We start from the raw sequence: 15,925 nt of genomic DNA on the forward strand, positions 1-15,925 counted from the left end.
AGTAAAAGTGGTATCAACTGACCTTAATTAACTATAGTCACATTTTATTTTAATGTTGGATCAATTCAATTAGCCTAGCATTTCAAAATGTATCAGAAATGACAACTAAATGCAATATGTGATCCTTAGAATGAATCTTGTGCTGGACAGGAAAAAAACATGCTATAAAAAAATGATGGGCCAGCTCTGATGGCCTAGTGGTTAAAGTTTGGCGTGCTCCGTTTGGGCAGCCTGGGTTCGGTTCCTGGGTGCAGAACTACACCGCTCATCTGTCAGTTGCCATGCTGTGGTGGTGGCTCACATAGAAGAACCAGAAGGACCAGCAACTAGAATATACAACTACGTAGTGGGGCTTTGGGGAGGAAAAAAAAAAAAGAGAGGAAGACTGGCAACAGATGTTAGCTCAGGGCTAATCTTTCCCCGTAGAAAAAATAAAAGAGTTCTTAAAAAAAAAAAAAAAGAAACATTGTTGGGTTGATTGATAAAACTGGAATACAGACAGTAGATTAAAGTATTTTATCAATGGTAAACTTACTGAAACTGATAACAGTACTACAGCTAAGAGAATATCCTGATTCTTACGAAATATACACTGGTATTTAAGGGTCAAGGGTCATGATATATCTGACTCCCAAATGATTCAGAAAAAAATAGTTTTCTGGGTGTGGATTTTTTTTTTTAAAGATTTTATTTATTTATTTCCCCCCCTCAAAGCCCCAGTAGATAGTTGTATGTCATAGCTGCACATCCTTCCAGTTGCTGTATGTGGGATGCGGCCCCAACATGGCCGGAGAAGCGGTGGGCGCCGGGGATCCGAACCCAGGCTGCCAGCAGCGGAGCGCGTGTACTTAACCGCTAAGCCATGGGGCCGGCCCTGGGTGTGGATTTTAAGAAGAGCAAATGGGGCAAATCTTTAATAGGTGAATCTAGGTAGATGGCATATGCATGTTTAGGGTACATTCTTATAATTTTTATGTAAGTTTAAAATTATTCCCAAATAAAAAGTTCATTAAATAATTACAGTAAAAACAAAAGTTGGGAACTATTTCTGTATAATAATCAACATTTATGTGCCAAGCACTGGACTAGGATGTGTGTGTGTGTGTGTATGTGTATAAAATCTCATTTAACCCTCAATAAGATAAATACTACTATGATCATCATTTTGATGATGTGAAAATGAAAAAAAGAAGTAACTTATTTTAGAGCTACTATTTTAACTCACACAGCCTGATTTCAGAACTCATATTCTAATCATATAATACTATGTTGTTTATACATAAAAAGAATTACAAATGAACTCTGTAAAATTTCCTCCTTGGTCCAAACAATTAGATTACCATCTATAATCACATTTTTATACTTCGACATTGTAAAAACATTTTTTTTCCTTTTCTTTCCTATGTTGACAGTGACGTTTATAATTACATTAACTATTTAAAAAAACTATATGGTTAAAAAAGAGAAAATGAAGAAGTGTTACCTAATAATTTCTCTTGAGGTTTCGTTAATAGTCATGTGTCGCTTAAAGACAGGGATACGTTCTGAGAAGCACGCCATGAGGTGATTTCATCATTATGAACATCACGGAGTGCAGTGACACAAACCTGGATGGTATCGCCTGCTACACACCTAGGCCATATGGTACTAATATTATGGGACCACCATCATACATGCAATCCATCGTTGACCAAAACATCATTATGCAGTACATGGCTGTACTTTACTTTCAGTAGAGCCACCATATTTAACCAAGTTTTCTTTTTCTAAAAGTCATTGGATAAGATTTCTCTGAATTCCTCAATATACTAAAATATTTCTTAGAATACTAAACAAGGCAACTTTTCAAGTCCAAGGAACTAAGAAGCCCTGATAAAGAATGTAAACATTGCCCAAAACCCAGAAACTTCAATCAGTAGGTAACTGCTTCTAAAGAGGTCAACTTCCAACTAAGAATAATACTGGTAAAAGGATCTAAGAAGCCCCCAAAAGCAAAAGAAAACTTTGCATTACCTCTTCTTTAATTTCTTCTTTTTCTTGCACTGGTGGTTTTGGCTCAGGCTTAACTAGTTCCAAAGGTGGAAGGTAGTTCTTAGTATAGAGACTTTCAAATAGTTTATCCACAAAACCTGAAGTTTCTAAGGAAAAGAAATAATATTTAAGTATTGTACAAACAAAAAATAAAAGTTTGACAAAGCACTCTGTTGGCAAAGCTGAGGAAAATGGGATATCTCATACACTGCTGGTGGAACTAAAAGTGAGTCTAACCCTTATGGGGGAAAATCCCACTTCTGAATTTTTAAATCCTTTGGACATACTTGCACATGTACAAAATGATACATATGCAAGATTATTTGTCTGAGTACCCAATAGTAAAGATTGGAAACAACCCAAATTTCCATGAAAAAGAGACTAATTTAATAAATTACGTGACAATCATACAAAAGAATACACAGTAGCTGTAAAAACAAGTACTGATAGGGCCAGCCCCGTGGCTTAGCGGTTAAGTGTGTGCGCTCCGCTGCTAGCGGCCAGGGTTCAGGTCCCGGGCGCGCACCGACGCACCGCTTCTCCCGCCATGCTGAGGCCGCGTCCCACGTGCAGCGGCTGGAAGGATGTGCAGCTGTGACATGCAACTATCTACTGGGGCTTTGGGGGGAAAAACATAAATAAATAAAATCTTTAAAAAAAAAAAAGCAAGTACTGATAATATCAGATCTCAAAGATATAAGACTAAATATCTGTATCTGTTCATATTTGTATTAAAAAACTCTGAGGGGCCGGCCCCGTGGCTTAGCGGTTAGGTGCGCACGCTCCGCTGCTGGCAGCCCGGGTTCGGATCCCGGGCGCGCACCGACACACCGCTTCTCCGGCCATGCTGAGGCCGCGTCCCACATACAGCAACTAGAAGGATGTGCAGCTATGACAGACAACTATCTACCGGGGCTTTGGGGGAAAAATAAATAAATAAAATCTTTAAAAAAAAAAAAAAAACTCTGAGAAGACACAAAAAAATGACAAAGTTGTATACTGAGGGTGGGAAGGCAGCAGACAAAGAACAGGTGAGAGAGACTTTTCACAGCACACCTTTATACTGTTGGATGAAATGCTACACTTCATGACTCATCTTTCAGGTAAATTAAGTAATATAAACTAATACATTTAGAACAGAAAATACTCACCTGCACTGGGGATGAATTCTGTTAAGTATCAGGTTTTTTGGTACAAAAAAGTCTTACAAAATTACAAAAAAAATGTGTAATCCTGTGTTTTAGATTCAGAAGACATATTTACTATCTTTTCCTTCTCAGTAGATATTTAGTTAAAGGGTATCTTCTCATCTCCAATAGCTAGATCAACCAGTAAGTAAGTGTGCATTATCCACATCCCTGTTCATCCATTCAGCAATACTTATTGAATATCTTCCCTGTGCCAAGCACCGGAGGTTCCAAGTCCCCACTCTCAACAAAGGGCAAGATTGGGCCGGCCCCGTGGCTTAGCGGTTAAGTGCATGCGCTCCGCTACTGGTGGCCTGGGTTCAATCCCGGGCACGCACCGATGCACTGCTTCTCCGGCCATGCTGAGGCCGAGTCCCACATACAGCAACTAGAAGGATGTGCAGCTATGACATACAACTACCTACTGGGGCTTTGGGAGAAAAAAAAAAAAAAGAAGGAGGATTGGCAATAGATGTTAGCTCAGAGCTGGTCTTCCTCAGCAAAAAGAGGAGGATTAGCATGGATGTTAGCTCAGGGTTGATCTTCCTCACAAACAGTAAATAAATAAATAAAAGATTAAAAAAAAAAAAGGGCAAGATAAATGACGGGGAGCCATACACACAGATAAACAGGCAAAGAAACCTATAACATGACAGGGAGTGACAACTGCCATGAAAAAAAATAAGAACAGGAGAGAGTGACTAGGGGCATGAGGTATACTATATTGTATATAGAGCACTCAGTGGAAACTACTCTGAGAAGATGACATTTGAGAAGAGACCAGAAACCATAGGTAAGAAACCATGTATCAAGCAAGGGCAAAGAGAGTTCAAAAGCCCTGAGTCGGAACATGTTTGCCAAGTTGAAAAAACAGCAAGGTGGTCAATGTGGCTAGAATGGAACAAGTGAGGAGGTGTGGTAGGAGATGAGGTCAGCGAAGTGGCTGGGGAGGCCTCCAGGAAGCTCTGTAGACTACGGAAAGGACTTTGGTAAAAAGATGGGAAGTGAAAGGCCCAAAAAGAAGAGGATCATGCCCATCTCTTCTTGGATATCAAGAAGCCTCAAGGGGCTGGCCTGGTGGCATAGTGGTTAAGTCTGTGCGTTCCACTTTGGCAACCCAGGGTTCATGGGTTCGGATCCTGGACGCTGACCTACACACCGCTCATCAAGCCAGCTGTGGCAGCGTCCCACACACAAAAAACAGAGGAAGACTGGCACAGATGTTAGCTCAGGGACAAATATTTCTCAAGCAAAAAGAGGAGGATTAGCAACAGATGTTAGCTTGGGGCTGATCTTCCTCACCAGAGGGGGAAAAAAAAAAAAAAGCACCAGCCAAGAGAGAAAAAACAGCTTCGTTTTCCTAATAAACGGTAAGAATAAGCAGCTTCATTATCCTTAAACTGTTACCCCCAACCATCACACTAGGCTCTGCCACAAGCTGCAAAGGACCCATTCACCAAAAAAGCATTAGAGTTACCACTGTCTCAATAGAGGAAAATAGCAGAGAAGGAAAGGAAAGGGAAAAAAAAAAAAACAGTTCTGCCAAAATACATGATAAATAATTAAGCATGAATGGGTATATTCAAGTATTTAAACGACCCTGACCAATTTCTTTCCTTTCAATATCTCCAACATTTTATCAAGAAGTTTTAAATTTAAAATCTTTACTTAAATACTTGGTTGAAGGCCCATAATAATTACCTTTTTGTAAAAAGACATCAAGTTGGTCGGCACAAAAGGCTTTCAATTCTTTCTCAGGTTTGTCCTTCTTGACCAGTGCTACAACATAGTTGGCCAAGGCTGAAGGGTCAGCGTCACATCTAGTTAGACAAAGAGAAAACAAAAATTTTAAAACCTTTTTTTTTTTCCAAACAGTGATGCCATTAATAAAGTCATCCCTATTGTGGAAAGCTAAAGGTCAAAAACTTTATTTAAAAAAGTGACTGTACCTGGAACAAATAAAATAAATAAAAATTAAAAAGTGACTGCAAACAGGGACGGGCCTGGTGGCACAGCAGTTAAGTTCTCACGCTCTGCTGCAGCAGCCCGGGGTTCGCAGGTTCAGATCCCAGGCATGAACCAACACACCGCTTGTCAAGCCATACTGTGGCGGCATCCCATATAAAGTAGAGGAGGATGGGCACGGATGTTAGCCCAGGGCCAGTCTTCCTCAGCAAAAAGAGGAGGATTGGCATCAGATGCTAGCTCAGGGCTAATCTTCCTCACACACACAAAAAAAGTGACTGCAAACACAGGTGACTATTATAACAAACAGCATATACACACTACAAGTAAGATCTTCCTTTTCTGCTTATTTTTATAAAATAATTTGTCTCCTATTTTCAATGTTCTAATCATACCCAGAATTCTGGACCAAATCTACATGTATTTGCTCTCTCAATGGTAAGAGGGAAAGGGTGCCAACTGACCCTTAAGTTGCAGACTGACTCCCAGCCTGCAGAAGCACTGTCAATATCCTCAGGGACTGTCTATTCCATGTCACCAATGAGGAAGAAGCAGAGGAAGTGATGAGACAGCTTTCCTCATTCCCTATAACCCCAGGTATCAGCATCCAAAAATGGTGATCAATTCCACTGCTAATCTTCTCAGTGAGTATCTTAAGGATCTTTTTAAAAAGTGAGAACACAAGAAGGATGGCACCTTAAATAGTACTAGCAAATGCTCTAGCAGCTATAAGCAAGGAAGAAAAGACCTGTGAGTTAGAACAGAAAGGATAAGAGAAGTGGTGGAAGGGCAGCAGAGATAACCTTTACCTACTTCACACTTTTTTTCTGGTCGGTAGGAACCTGACTTTGACATTCAAAATCATCTCCTATGCCAGGGCAACACATGATCCTTGAGTTGCCAACTCCTGACATAAAGCAATCCGCCAGACTTAACATTTATCTATATTATATGAAACTGAAAGTTTTCATGTTGTACAAAATACATATATATGTATTTTTATATTCTATTTTCCCCATGAATGTACATTTAAGTAACACATATCCTTTGTGGCTTCATAGGGTTGTTGTGAAGGTAAAATGAAAAAATTCAGAATGATAGTAAATAAAATCATTATGCAAGCAAAGTGATCATATCCCTAGAAAACATTATTGAAATCTAACTAATCTTGTTCTATAACTCTTTAGCCTCCACTGCCAACCAGAAAACTAAAAAGTTTCAGCTCAAGATTATCAATCAGATTTCCAACAACTTTATGAGATTAGAAAACAAAAGAAAAAGCAAGCACCAGCACCTTTACTTCCTTCTAGTCTGTATTTTTAAAGTTCATAACTAGGGCCGGCCCCATGGCTTAGTGGTTAAGTGTGCGCGCTCCGCTGCTGGCGGCCCCGGTTCGGATCCCGGGCGCGCACCGACGCACCGCTTCTCCGGCCATGCTGAGGCCGTGGCCCACACACAGCAACTAGAAGGAAGTGCAGCTATGACATACAACTATCTACTGGGGCTTTGGGGGTAAAAATAAATAAAATTATAAAAATAAATAAATAAAGTTCATAACTAAATAAAATAGAATTTTTTTCATCGCTAATATTAACATTGTTGTGGGAAAGCCTGGTTCTTTAAACATCTATGCACATTTACGCACCAAATTCTAAGAGAGCAAATTTCAATGACTGTCAATTTTACAAAACTCAGAGCTAATAAAAAAAAATGATGGGCAAGGGTCAAAGTGCACTAGGAGAGAGTATTAGCGTCAAAGATGATGAGTTACATATTAATAAAAACATGCAATTTTAAAGAAAGCCCGGACTTTTCTTAAGTAAAAAATATAAATTACATTTTAGAGAATTATGATTACCTTAGTAAATCCAATTGCTCAATTCTAAAATGGATACGTAGCATTTCCATCTTCAAAAAATATTATTACACATGCCATACCCACCTTGGCTATTCCATAGACACCTTAAAATAGAAATGTGTAAGTATACTCAATTTCACTCCTGAGAACAGTAAGATATTTGATCAGAATAGTTCTAATCAACAGTCAAATGGAGGCGGGGGGGGGGAAATCACTTTTATACCTTTACTTAGAAAGTTCAAATCCTGGATAAGGACGATATTCTAAACATAGAAAGAAAAGGATTTTTTAAAATAAGTAAGGATGGCAGAAAGAGGTAATATTAATTTCTCTGGTGTTATGAGAACCTTCCAGGAGTCTCATGACCTGACAGGTAAAATGCTGGGTAAGGATATGAGGCTTCTAGTGAGAAACACGCAAAACATTCAGATTACTAGATAAATAAGGTGGGTTAAACAAACCCAGATGTCTTACACATATTAAGTACTCAGACTCTGAAAAACAAATGCAGAGTTAGGCTGCTTCTGATGAAACACATTTTGATGTGATGGTTAAAATGCAAGATGAAAAGTTATGAGAAGGTAAAAGAATAGAAAAAGACTAGACACTAAGAAAAGAGAGTGACCACAGATGCTAAATATTTGTTTTATGTGAGCAAACAAGTGATCGTTAGTAACTGATAGTTAGAATTCTGCAACAAATACAAAAGTGTGTAACAGTTAAAGGAATGGGACCATTTAAATTTAACAGCTCCTAGTACATATCCATAAAGTGTGCTATGAAGGAAACTGCCAGTCTGAAATAATAAGTCACACCAATTGAATGAGGAAACTTAAATACATTGAGGAGTCTTATGCTGTAATTTTCCGTACCTTTATGATTGTTCTTATTTAGTCTTTCATCACCCCTTAATATATAAACTTTAAAAACTGACAATTACAATATTGTAGTAGCTATGGTACCAATGCTAACAGCAGCCCAACAAGACTTCCAGAAGTGTGTCACAAAAATCTGAGCACGACTAAGATCCTTGATAGATTACAACAGATCTACTACTTTTTGGGATTCTCTTACTCAAGAAGTAGTACCCAAGAAGAACATCTAAAACCTTTTAGCTATTTATTTGTAATCAAAGTTTATGGAAATTCATTTTTGCTTAACTATAGAGACAAGCATATTTCGGAATAAAAGAGATTTTAAAATTGTGGATCCATGTCTATGTTAAATACACACGTTTCTAGACAAAAAGGGGCTTCTGTTATAACAAAGAGATTAGAAAAAGTAATAATACCCATCTAAAATTACTATTCCATTATAGAGTCTTTAAAAGCCCTTAACAGCATAATCAAAGAATTATTATTCACTTTATTGATATCTAAATTTCTAAATATATAAAGACAAATTAAGAGATCCACTTAAGATCAGGCAGACAGCACACCTGCGGAACTAAAACTCAGCTACAACGCCACACTAGTAAAATCTATTTCACATCATTTACACTTTTCTAATGATCTGCACGACAAATTAATATATTCTAAGTCTCAACCAATAGTTACCTTGCAGTTAAAATAACCAACAATGGGGCCGGCCCCATGGCTTAGCGGTTAAGTGCTCGCGCTCCGCTACTGGCGGCCCAGGTTGGGATCCCGGGCGCGCACCGACACACCGATTCTCCAGCCATGCTGAGGTCTCGTCCCACATACAGCAACTAGAAGGATGTGCAACTATGACATGCAACTATCTACTGGGGCTTTGGGGGAAAAAAAAGGAGGAGGACTGGCAATAGATGTTAGCTCAGAGCCGGTCTTCCTCAGCAAAAAGAGGAGATTAGCATGGATGTCAGCTCAGGGCTGATCTTCCTCACAAAAAATAAATAAATAAATAAATAAAATAACCAACAAAAGAAATTTCCTAAAGTTTAATGCAAGTTACAAATATGAGGACTCCTTAAAATTCAAATTTTGCAAAATATTCTAAGAACATGCTTCCATTATCTATCTTTTAAGTTATTCAAAAAATAAAAATCAATTACAATGAATTTTTATCAGGGCAAGTTAACAGAAATATTGCTCTGAAAATGTCTCATCTATATAAACCTCATATTTGTCTTTTTCCTCCTTAATGAAAGCTCCATTGCAGGTAGATGACATCTGCTGAGCTGGCACATTAGCTTTACAGATTTCAGACATATACCCAATCCCAAGACCAAAGAGTAAAGGTCCTTCCTTGCCTTAGGCCCTAAGCCAAGAAACACTAGCAAAAAACCATTACAGTCTATTTGTTTTAGGAAAAAGCCACTACTTAAATCTTTTCCACTTGCAGAAAAATCTACATGTTTCTGAATATGGGCTTCATTTCACGTTCTACCTTAGTGTGATTTTTGTTTCAGAGGCAAGACAATTAACAAATATGCTACTGGGCCACAGGGAAAAAAAACCCTGATTTTAATGTTTATCAACAGCCATTAAAAATGTTCATATTCTTTGAGTAGTAGTTGTACTTATGCGAAACTAGCCTCAAGAAAAAAAGCCAAATATAGAAAATACTACTGGTACCTAAGAAACACTAAAAATATATATATTTATTGTGTAAAAACAGCATTATTTTTAATAGAAAAAGTAAAGTCAAGGTAACCATTCTTATTGTTGAATGTATTATGAAACATTAGGCAAAGTGATGGTTATAAAAACAATACAAAAAAATATGAAAAATGCTTCTAATGTAATGTGAATTCGAGAAATCAGGATAAAAACTTTTACATTTGAGTCTGATGACAGCTACATGAAAGTTCACACACAGAAAAGAAGCTGGAAGTATACACAATTTTATTCTTTTTCCTCCTTTCTATACTTTCTCTAATGCAATAATGTTTCTATTTTATAAAAAAGTAAATAAAAAAACAAAAAGTTATGACCCTGATCTGTGTTCAGATTATTCCTTTGATAAGGCAGTACTAGAAAAATAAATAAAATCTAAGCAGATTAAATCAAAGAGTATAAGTGAATATAAGAACCTGTTAACACTATTGCTCCCACAGCAGTGGCCACTAGCTAAGCATATCCAGAAATTTAGACAATTAAAAAAAATCTTACTTTTCTGATTGTTGACCAACCTGAATATACAGATGAGCACACTGATTCATTTAAACATTTACTGAGTGTTTACTAAGTGCCAAGCATCTTGCTTGGTAATGGAATTACTTTGAGTTAGACAGACCTTGCCCTGTAGTCACATGACCAAGAGAGGGATATGAAAACAAATAATTACAGCACAAAATAACAATGGTTAAAAAGAGATTAAAAAAAGAGATTAATAACCAACTAAATAACAACACTGTAAGAGGATGAGACAAGATAGTGGTAGGAACCATAGGGCTATAAAAGCTCAACTTCTGGCTTCTAGCCTATAGCAACTGGGCCAGGAAGAAATGAAGTCAGACATATTTAGGAGGCAGACCAAAGGACGTAGAACAAATATGTTCTTAACTTAGTATACTAAAACTTGCCAAAAAGTCCTCTGGTCAAAATAAGTCCTTCTCTATGAAACAGTGAGTGGTTTCCTTAACAAGTCCCACAGCACTTAAGAGGCACACTAATTCTTTGAGGCCACTACGTACACTTTAGAAAAATATCAGTACTTCTCAATCTTAAGAACATACCTCCAAAATACTCATTTCACCCTAGTAGTTTATTTATCAGGGAGGTCAGGTCTAACAGCTGCTAGGTGATGATTTTTCCTCCCATTTGAGCAACTGCAAAGATTACTAGTAAGAGTTTAACACGATAAGGATTGCAAACCTATAGCAGCATGTAAACTCTATAGTTGAACCAACTATACCCCCATGACCACTGAACCAATAAAATGATCTCAGTTGATGAACCTTACTGCTGCCTTTTCCATCATAATCAGAAATGACAACATAGCCAATTTCCCAGCGTACTTAAAAAGACCTCGATATGTCCTGAACTTAGAAAAACTGCACATCAAGTCTACGGCCTTCACCAGCAATTCCTGTTCCTGCCTATAGGGCCTGCAATGAGACTCCAGCTCTGTCATGCACTAGACTGATTATCATCTTGTAAGTGGCAGTGATGCTTAACATTAGTAAGCAAAATATTTTTGCGGAAAGGGTTTAATATATTTTCATGTTTCAAAAGCCATAAAATTTCATTTAATGTTTCTGAGGTACAGAAAGCACTTTTTATAGTCTGTATCATTAATATTCATATATTTGTGAGGTAGGTAAAAGGCTAATATAATTAACTCTATTTCATACAGAAAGGTTAGACAATATCTCCAAAGTCACACAGTGAATCTGAGATAGATACAGAACTAGAAACTAAATGCTCCAATTCACATAACGATGCTCTACCAGAATAGACAGACGGATGGATGCAACTGTCCAAAAAAGTATTACAAACCCCATCACTCTTTGTAAAACATATACCAAGACAAATTCTTACAATAAGCCAAACAAGCAGCAGTGAATTATATATGTTTACATATATTTAATATATATAATATAAATAACTTAAAACATTATCATTAAAGACGACATTTTTTGGTAGCAACACATTTGTTATAGAAAAATGTTTGCCTGGACTTTTTCTAAACTTGTAGAAATTTCTTCAGTGATTCACTTATCCCTAGATTTACTTAGAACCTTACTTTTAACGGGTTCACGTACTTAAAATGAGCAGTTATTCTGACAGAAAGAAACCATGACATCCCCTAATTGTGCATAATCCCTACAGTCTCTATAACTAGGATATCTAGGATATTCTGAAAGTGAGGAAAGATGAGGACCCCAAACAGATCTGTGAATTCAGTTTGTTCATGAAGCAGTAGGAAAAAAAATACCATATAAACTTCTTGACTAAGATGGCTTCTCTCCCCTTTACTGCACTGCCAACAAAAATGGTACCAGGTTTTTCCCAGCCAGTGAAGGAGTCATTTCTTCCAGGCTCCCTCCTTCTGCCTTCTCTCTAGGAAAAGTAATAGATATGTCTCACATCTACAAAAGGAGTGCAAAGTAACAGATAAGCTTTAAAGAGCACCTGATATTTCTAAATTTGTCTAAAGGGAATAATCACGTGTAAACTGGATTGGTTTAGAAATATCCCATTACATGTCTTTGTTTCACCAGTAACAAGAAGTAACATGCTTGAAAAATCCTAAAAATTAAAAAATGTTATAAATTTAGTTAACTGTAAATTAAGCTAAATAAGAAAGTGCAATAGGAAATCATATGCACAGCCACAATATGATTCCAACTTATCCACTGCAACTACATTATCTGAAAGCCTAACAACTGCTCTGAAATGCTATGTTGCAGCAACATGCCAATCTGCCATGAAAATTTTCTTGAGTCTGGAATATGCAAAAAGTAAATTTACAAATACAATCCACTTTAGCATATCATTTATTACATTTTAGGATGTCTAAACAAACAAAAAATAATCTCTCATGACAACATACAAAGAATGAAAATGTATGTGATATCTGCATTTGCATTTACTATTTCTTATTAACACTTCCATTCAAAACCGTTATTTATGAGAGTTAAAACTAAGTATTTTTATTTTGTAGTTCTGGGAAAGCCACCTATACTATTAAAGCCTAAGTACTGATTTTAGATCTTTTTAAGCCCTAAAAAAGTAACAAAAATTTTAAAAAAAGAAAAGAAGCATGATGTGTGCTTTAAGTTGAACATACAACTCAAAACAAAGGGGGAATCTAAATTCAATCATTATGAAAGATAATTTTTACCCATGAAAATTACAGAATATCTATGAACACGTATCAGTACAAACAGCCCAAAAAGCCTAGTGAAAAACATCCTTAGGAGGTTTAAGTTCCTATCCAAACTAAGTTTTGACATTAAGAAAAAAATCAGGGGCCGGCCCTGGGGCTTAGCGGTTAACTGTGCGCACTGGCGGCCCAGGGTTCGGATCCCGGGCACGCAGTGACGCACTGCTTCTCCGGCCATGCTGAGGCGGCGTCCCATATACAGCAACTAGAAGGATGTGCAACTATGACATACAACTGTCTACTGGGGCTTTGGGGAGAAAAAGGGAAAAAAATGGGGGGGATTGGCAACAGACGTTAGCTCAGAGCTGGTCTTCCTCAGCAAAAAGAGGAGGGTTGGCATGGATGTTAGCTGAAGGCTGATCTTCCTCACAAAATAAAAAAAGAAAGAAAAAGAAAAAAATCAAAAAGCACTACCCAGAGGCCGACCCCGTGGCCTAGTGGTTAAGTTCCGCATGCTCCACTTCGGCAGCCCAGGTTCAGTTCCCATGTGCGGACCTACACCACTTGCCAGCAGCCATGGGGTGGCGGTGATCCACAGACAAAATAGACAAAGACTAGCATAGATGTTAGCTCAGGGCGAATCTTCCTTAGCTAAAATAAAAAACAAAAACAAAAACAAAACAAACACTACCCAGAGTAAAATATTTTAGAGAGCTTTGGAAAAAAAAAAGCAATTAACTATAATGTTAAAACTTGTCACCTTCAACCCAAGACATAAAATACACATTTAATACTTTTAAAAGGATCTCTCCCAACAAACAAAATCAGAGCTTGTATAGAAAACCGTCACCAAAAAAATTTTAAAAAGGCAACAGGAATAGCAGAGCAGGTGTACAAAATCAAGGGATAAGGTTTTTTAAAAAAATGTTAAATAACATTAAGGTAAGGAATTTTTTAAACACAGACATTTTTCTTTTTTCAGCCTTTTCCATATATGGTCAATTTCACTAAATCTATTTCATTAGTTCCCACCTTCCTCACAATCCAACTCCATCTTTGTGCTCCAAAACTTTTTATTGTAGAAAAAGTATGATGCATACTCATGAGGTCCATATTCTTCTATAAAACTTTGAAGTGTCTCCAGAAGTCATTTTCACTTTAACTAAACCATCACTAATGTAAAACTCAGAAGCCCTTAGTGTACATTTATTCATACGTGTGCTCTACTCACATACTCCTCATCCTCAGAATGCAAGTACCACTTCAGACATCAGAATTTCCCCAATGCTGCCTCTCTTACCCATCCTACCTTCACAAGACTGACACACTGGACTACACACAGATGACTGTCTTCCTACCTGTTACCATCCCACCCCAAGAAACCAAAGTAGCAAAACAACAAAAGTAAGTTAAGATTTGTCAGGAGGACCAGGAAATAGATAAACAGGGAACAGGAAGTAGCTGTCTCCCAACAGCCCCAACTTGACCATACCTCCACAGCTCCCAAACTACCCCTTATTTCCACCTCTGAAAAACTCAATTTTTCCTCTAAAGCGATCTGATCTAATGAATCAAAGCCTGCCCATCTCTTCTCTACCCCTTTTCTTGCAGCCAGAAAGCCTTCACCTCCAGTAGGAGAATGAGTAAGAAGCAGAAATGAGGAGGGGGCAGGAAATGATCCCTTCCCCTTCCATGCTTTCTTTCCCAAGAGGCTTAAAAATATCATCTCTCTCCATCCCCTCCCGCCAGCCTTCCCTCTCTTCCCTCTGGGAGATATGTTTCAGAGACTAGCTATACCCTAGTGTCCCAAATAAACACTCCACAATCCTACCCCCTTTAAAATGGTTATAAAACAAAAAAAAAAGTTGATATTTCTGCTATTCCTTTCAAGCGTCCCAATATTTCTACAACTAATACTACCCGAAATATTAAAAAAACAAGCCCCTCTCATTCTTTTCAGTCCCTCAACAATAATCCTAAAGCCTAATATCTTCAGTTGCCCTCTCAATCTTTCAGTAGCATTTACAAAACTCATTCCACTACACTTTTTATTCCTCCAATCTGTACCTAAAAATCCCGCGATGCTACAAATATGTATATCCTTTTCAGTCCCTCCTCCAATAACACACATTAGATACCAAGGTAGCCCTTTTAATCCCCAGACGTATAAAAATTTCAAATTTTTTTCCCAACCCCTAACGGTATTTAAGTCATCAGTTCTCCCAGCATTACCAACTTCTCAACATTTTAGAATCCCTTAATATCCTTGGTATCATACTTATCAGCTCCCCAATAATTCCTAAAACACTTCAACACCCACACATCCCCTTCAACAATACCCCTTTTTTCCCTAAATCCTTCAATATTCTTGAACCCTGAGTGCTCATCAACAATCGCTATAAAGCCCTCAAGGTCCCTACAATCCCCTTCTGCCCTCATGTTTGTAGAAGGCCCTCGATACTCTCGCTTCCAGATCTTGTAGTCTCGGAATAACATTGTTTGTAAAGCTCTCGATACCCTGCTACTCCCTTCAAAATCCCAATAATCACATTTAAAAATCCCTCGATAGCCCTGCTCTCTCTCTCAGTTCTCAAACAGCGATGTTTTAAATTCCCTCACTATTAACTGCTACCCCTTCCAGCACCCCAGTATTTACAGTCAAAAAGCCCTCGCCGTCTTAGGGCCCCCCCCAATTCCCAGGTCCCAAAGCCACACCGCCTCTGCGCCCCTTGCTCCCCCCCGCCCCCCCCACCGCCCTCCCCCCACCGCCCCACAATGGTGATAGTACTAGAAAGAAGACGTCGCCGGGACCTCCGGACCGCGGCCGCGCCGCTCCGCCCTCCCCTCGCCGCCTCCCCTCCCCCCACGCCCCCGCGGGCCCCCAACGCCTACGTTCGCCGGCCCCGGCCCAGCCTGGCTCACTCACATAGGCTCCAGTAACTTGGCCAGCCAGGACTTGAGGGCATCCACATCCTCTATAAGCATGGTGCAGGGAAGGCGGGCTCGGCCGCCGCTCTTGTTTAGGCCTGCTGCGGGTCTTCCCTCGCCCCTCCTCACGCCCTCTTCACAGCTCAGCGTGTCCCAGCCCACCGGGCATCTTAGGCGACTTCAACATACTCCCCCAGCCGGGGCC

The 15,925-nt window shown here is 38.6% G+C and overlaps 1 protein-coding gene across 5 annotated transcripts in view; it reads right to left on the minus strand.

The window, feature by feature from the left end:
• The window catches only part of RBM27 (RNA binding motif protein 27), a 70,539-nt gene extending 54,614 nt beyond the window's left edge, over window positions 1–15,925 (minus strand). For all 5 annotated transcript variants that reach the window (XM_014794823.2, XM_004420029.3, XM_087429605.1 and 2 more), the window contains exons 1-3: window positions 15,719–15,925; window positions 4,920–5,038; window positions 2,014–2,138 (exon numbers count right to left, since the gene is read on the minus strand). In XM_014794823.2, the coding sequence (XP_014650309.1) occupies window positions 2,014–2,138; window positions 4,920–5,038; window positions 15,719–15,777 (303 nt within the window). In that variant the 5' untranslated portion in view covers window positions 15,778–15,925. The remainder of the gene's footprint in view (window positions 1–2,013; window positions 2,139–4,919; window positions 5,039–15,718) is intronic.

Source organism: Ceratotherium simum, chromosome 4 (genome assembly GCF_057802395.1).
Source record: "Ceratotherium simum simum isolate JZ-2026a chromosome 4, ASM5780239v1, whole genome shotgun sequence".
Taxonomy (NCBI): domain Eukaryota; kingdom Metazoa; phylum Chordata; class Mammalia; order Perissodactyla; family Rhinocerotidae; genus Ceratotherium; species Ceratotherium simum.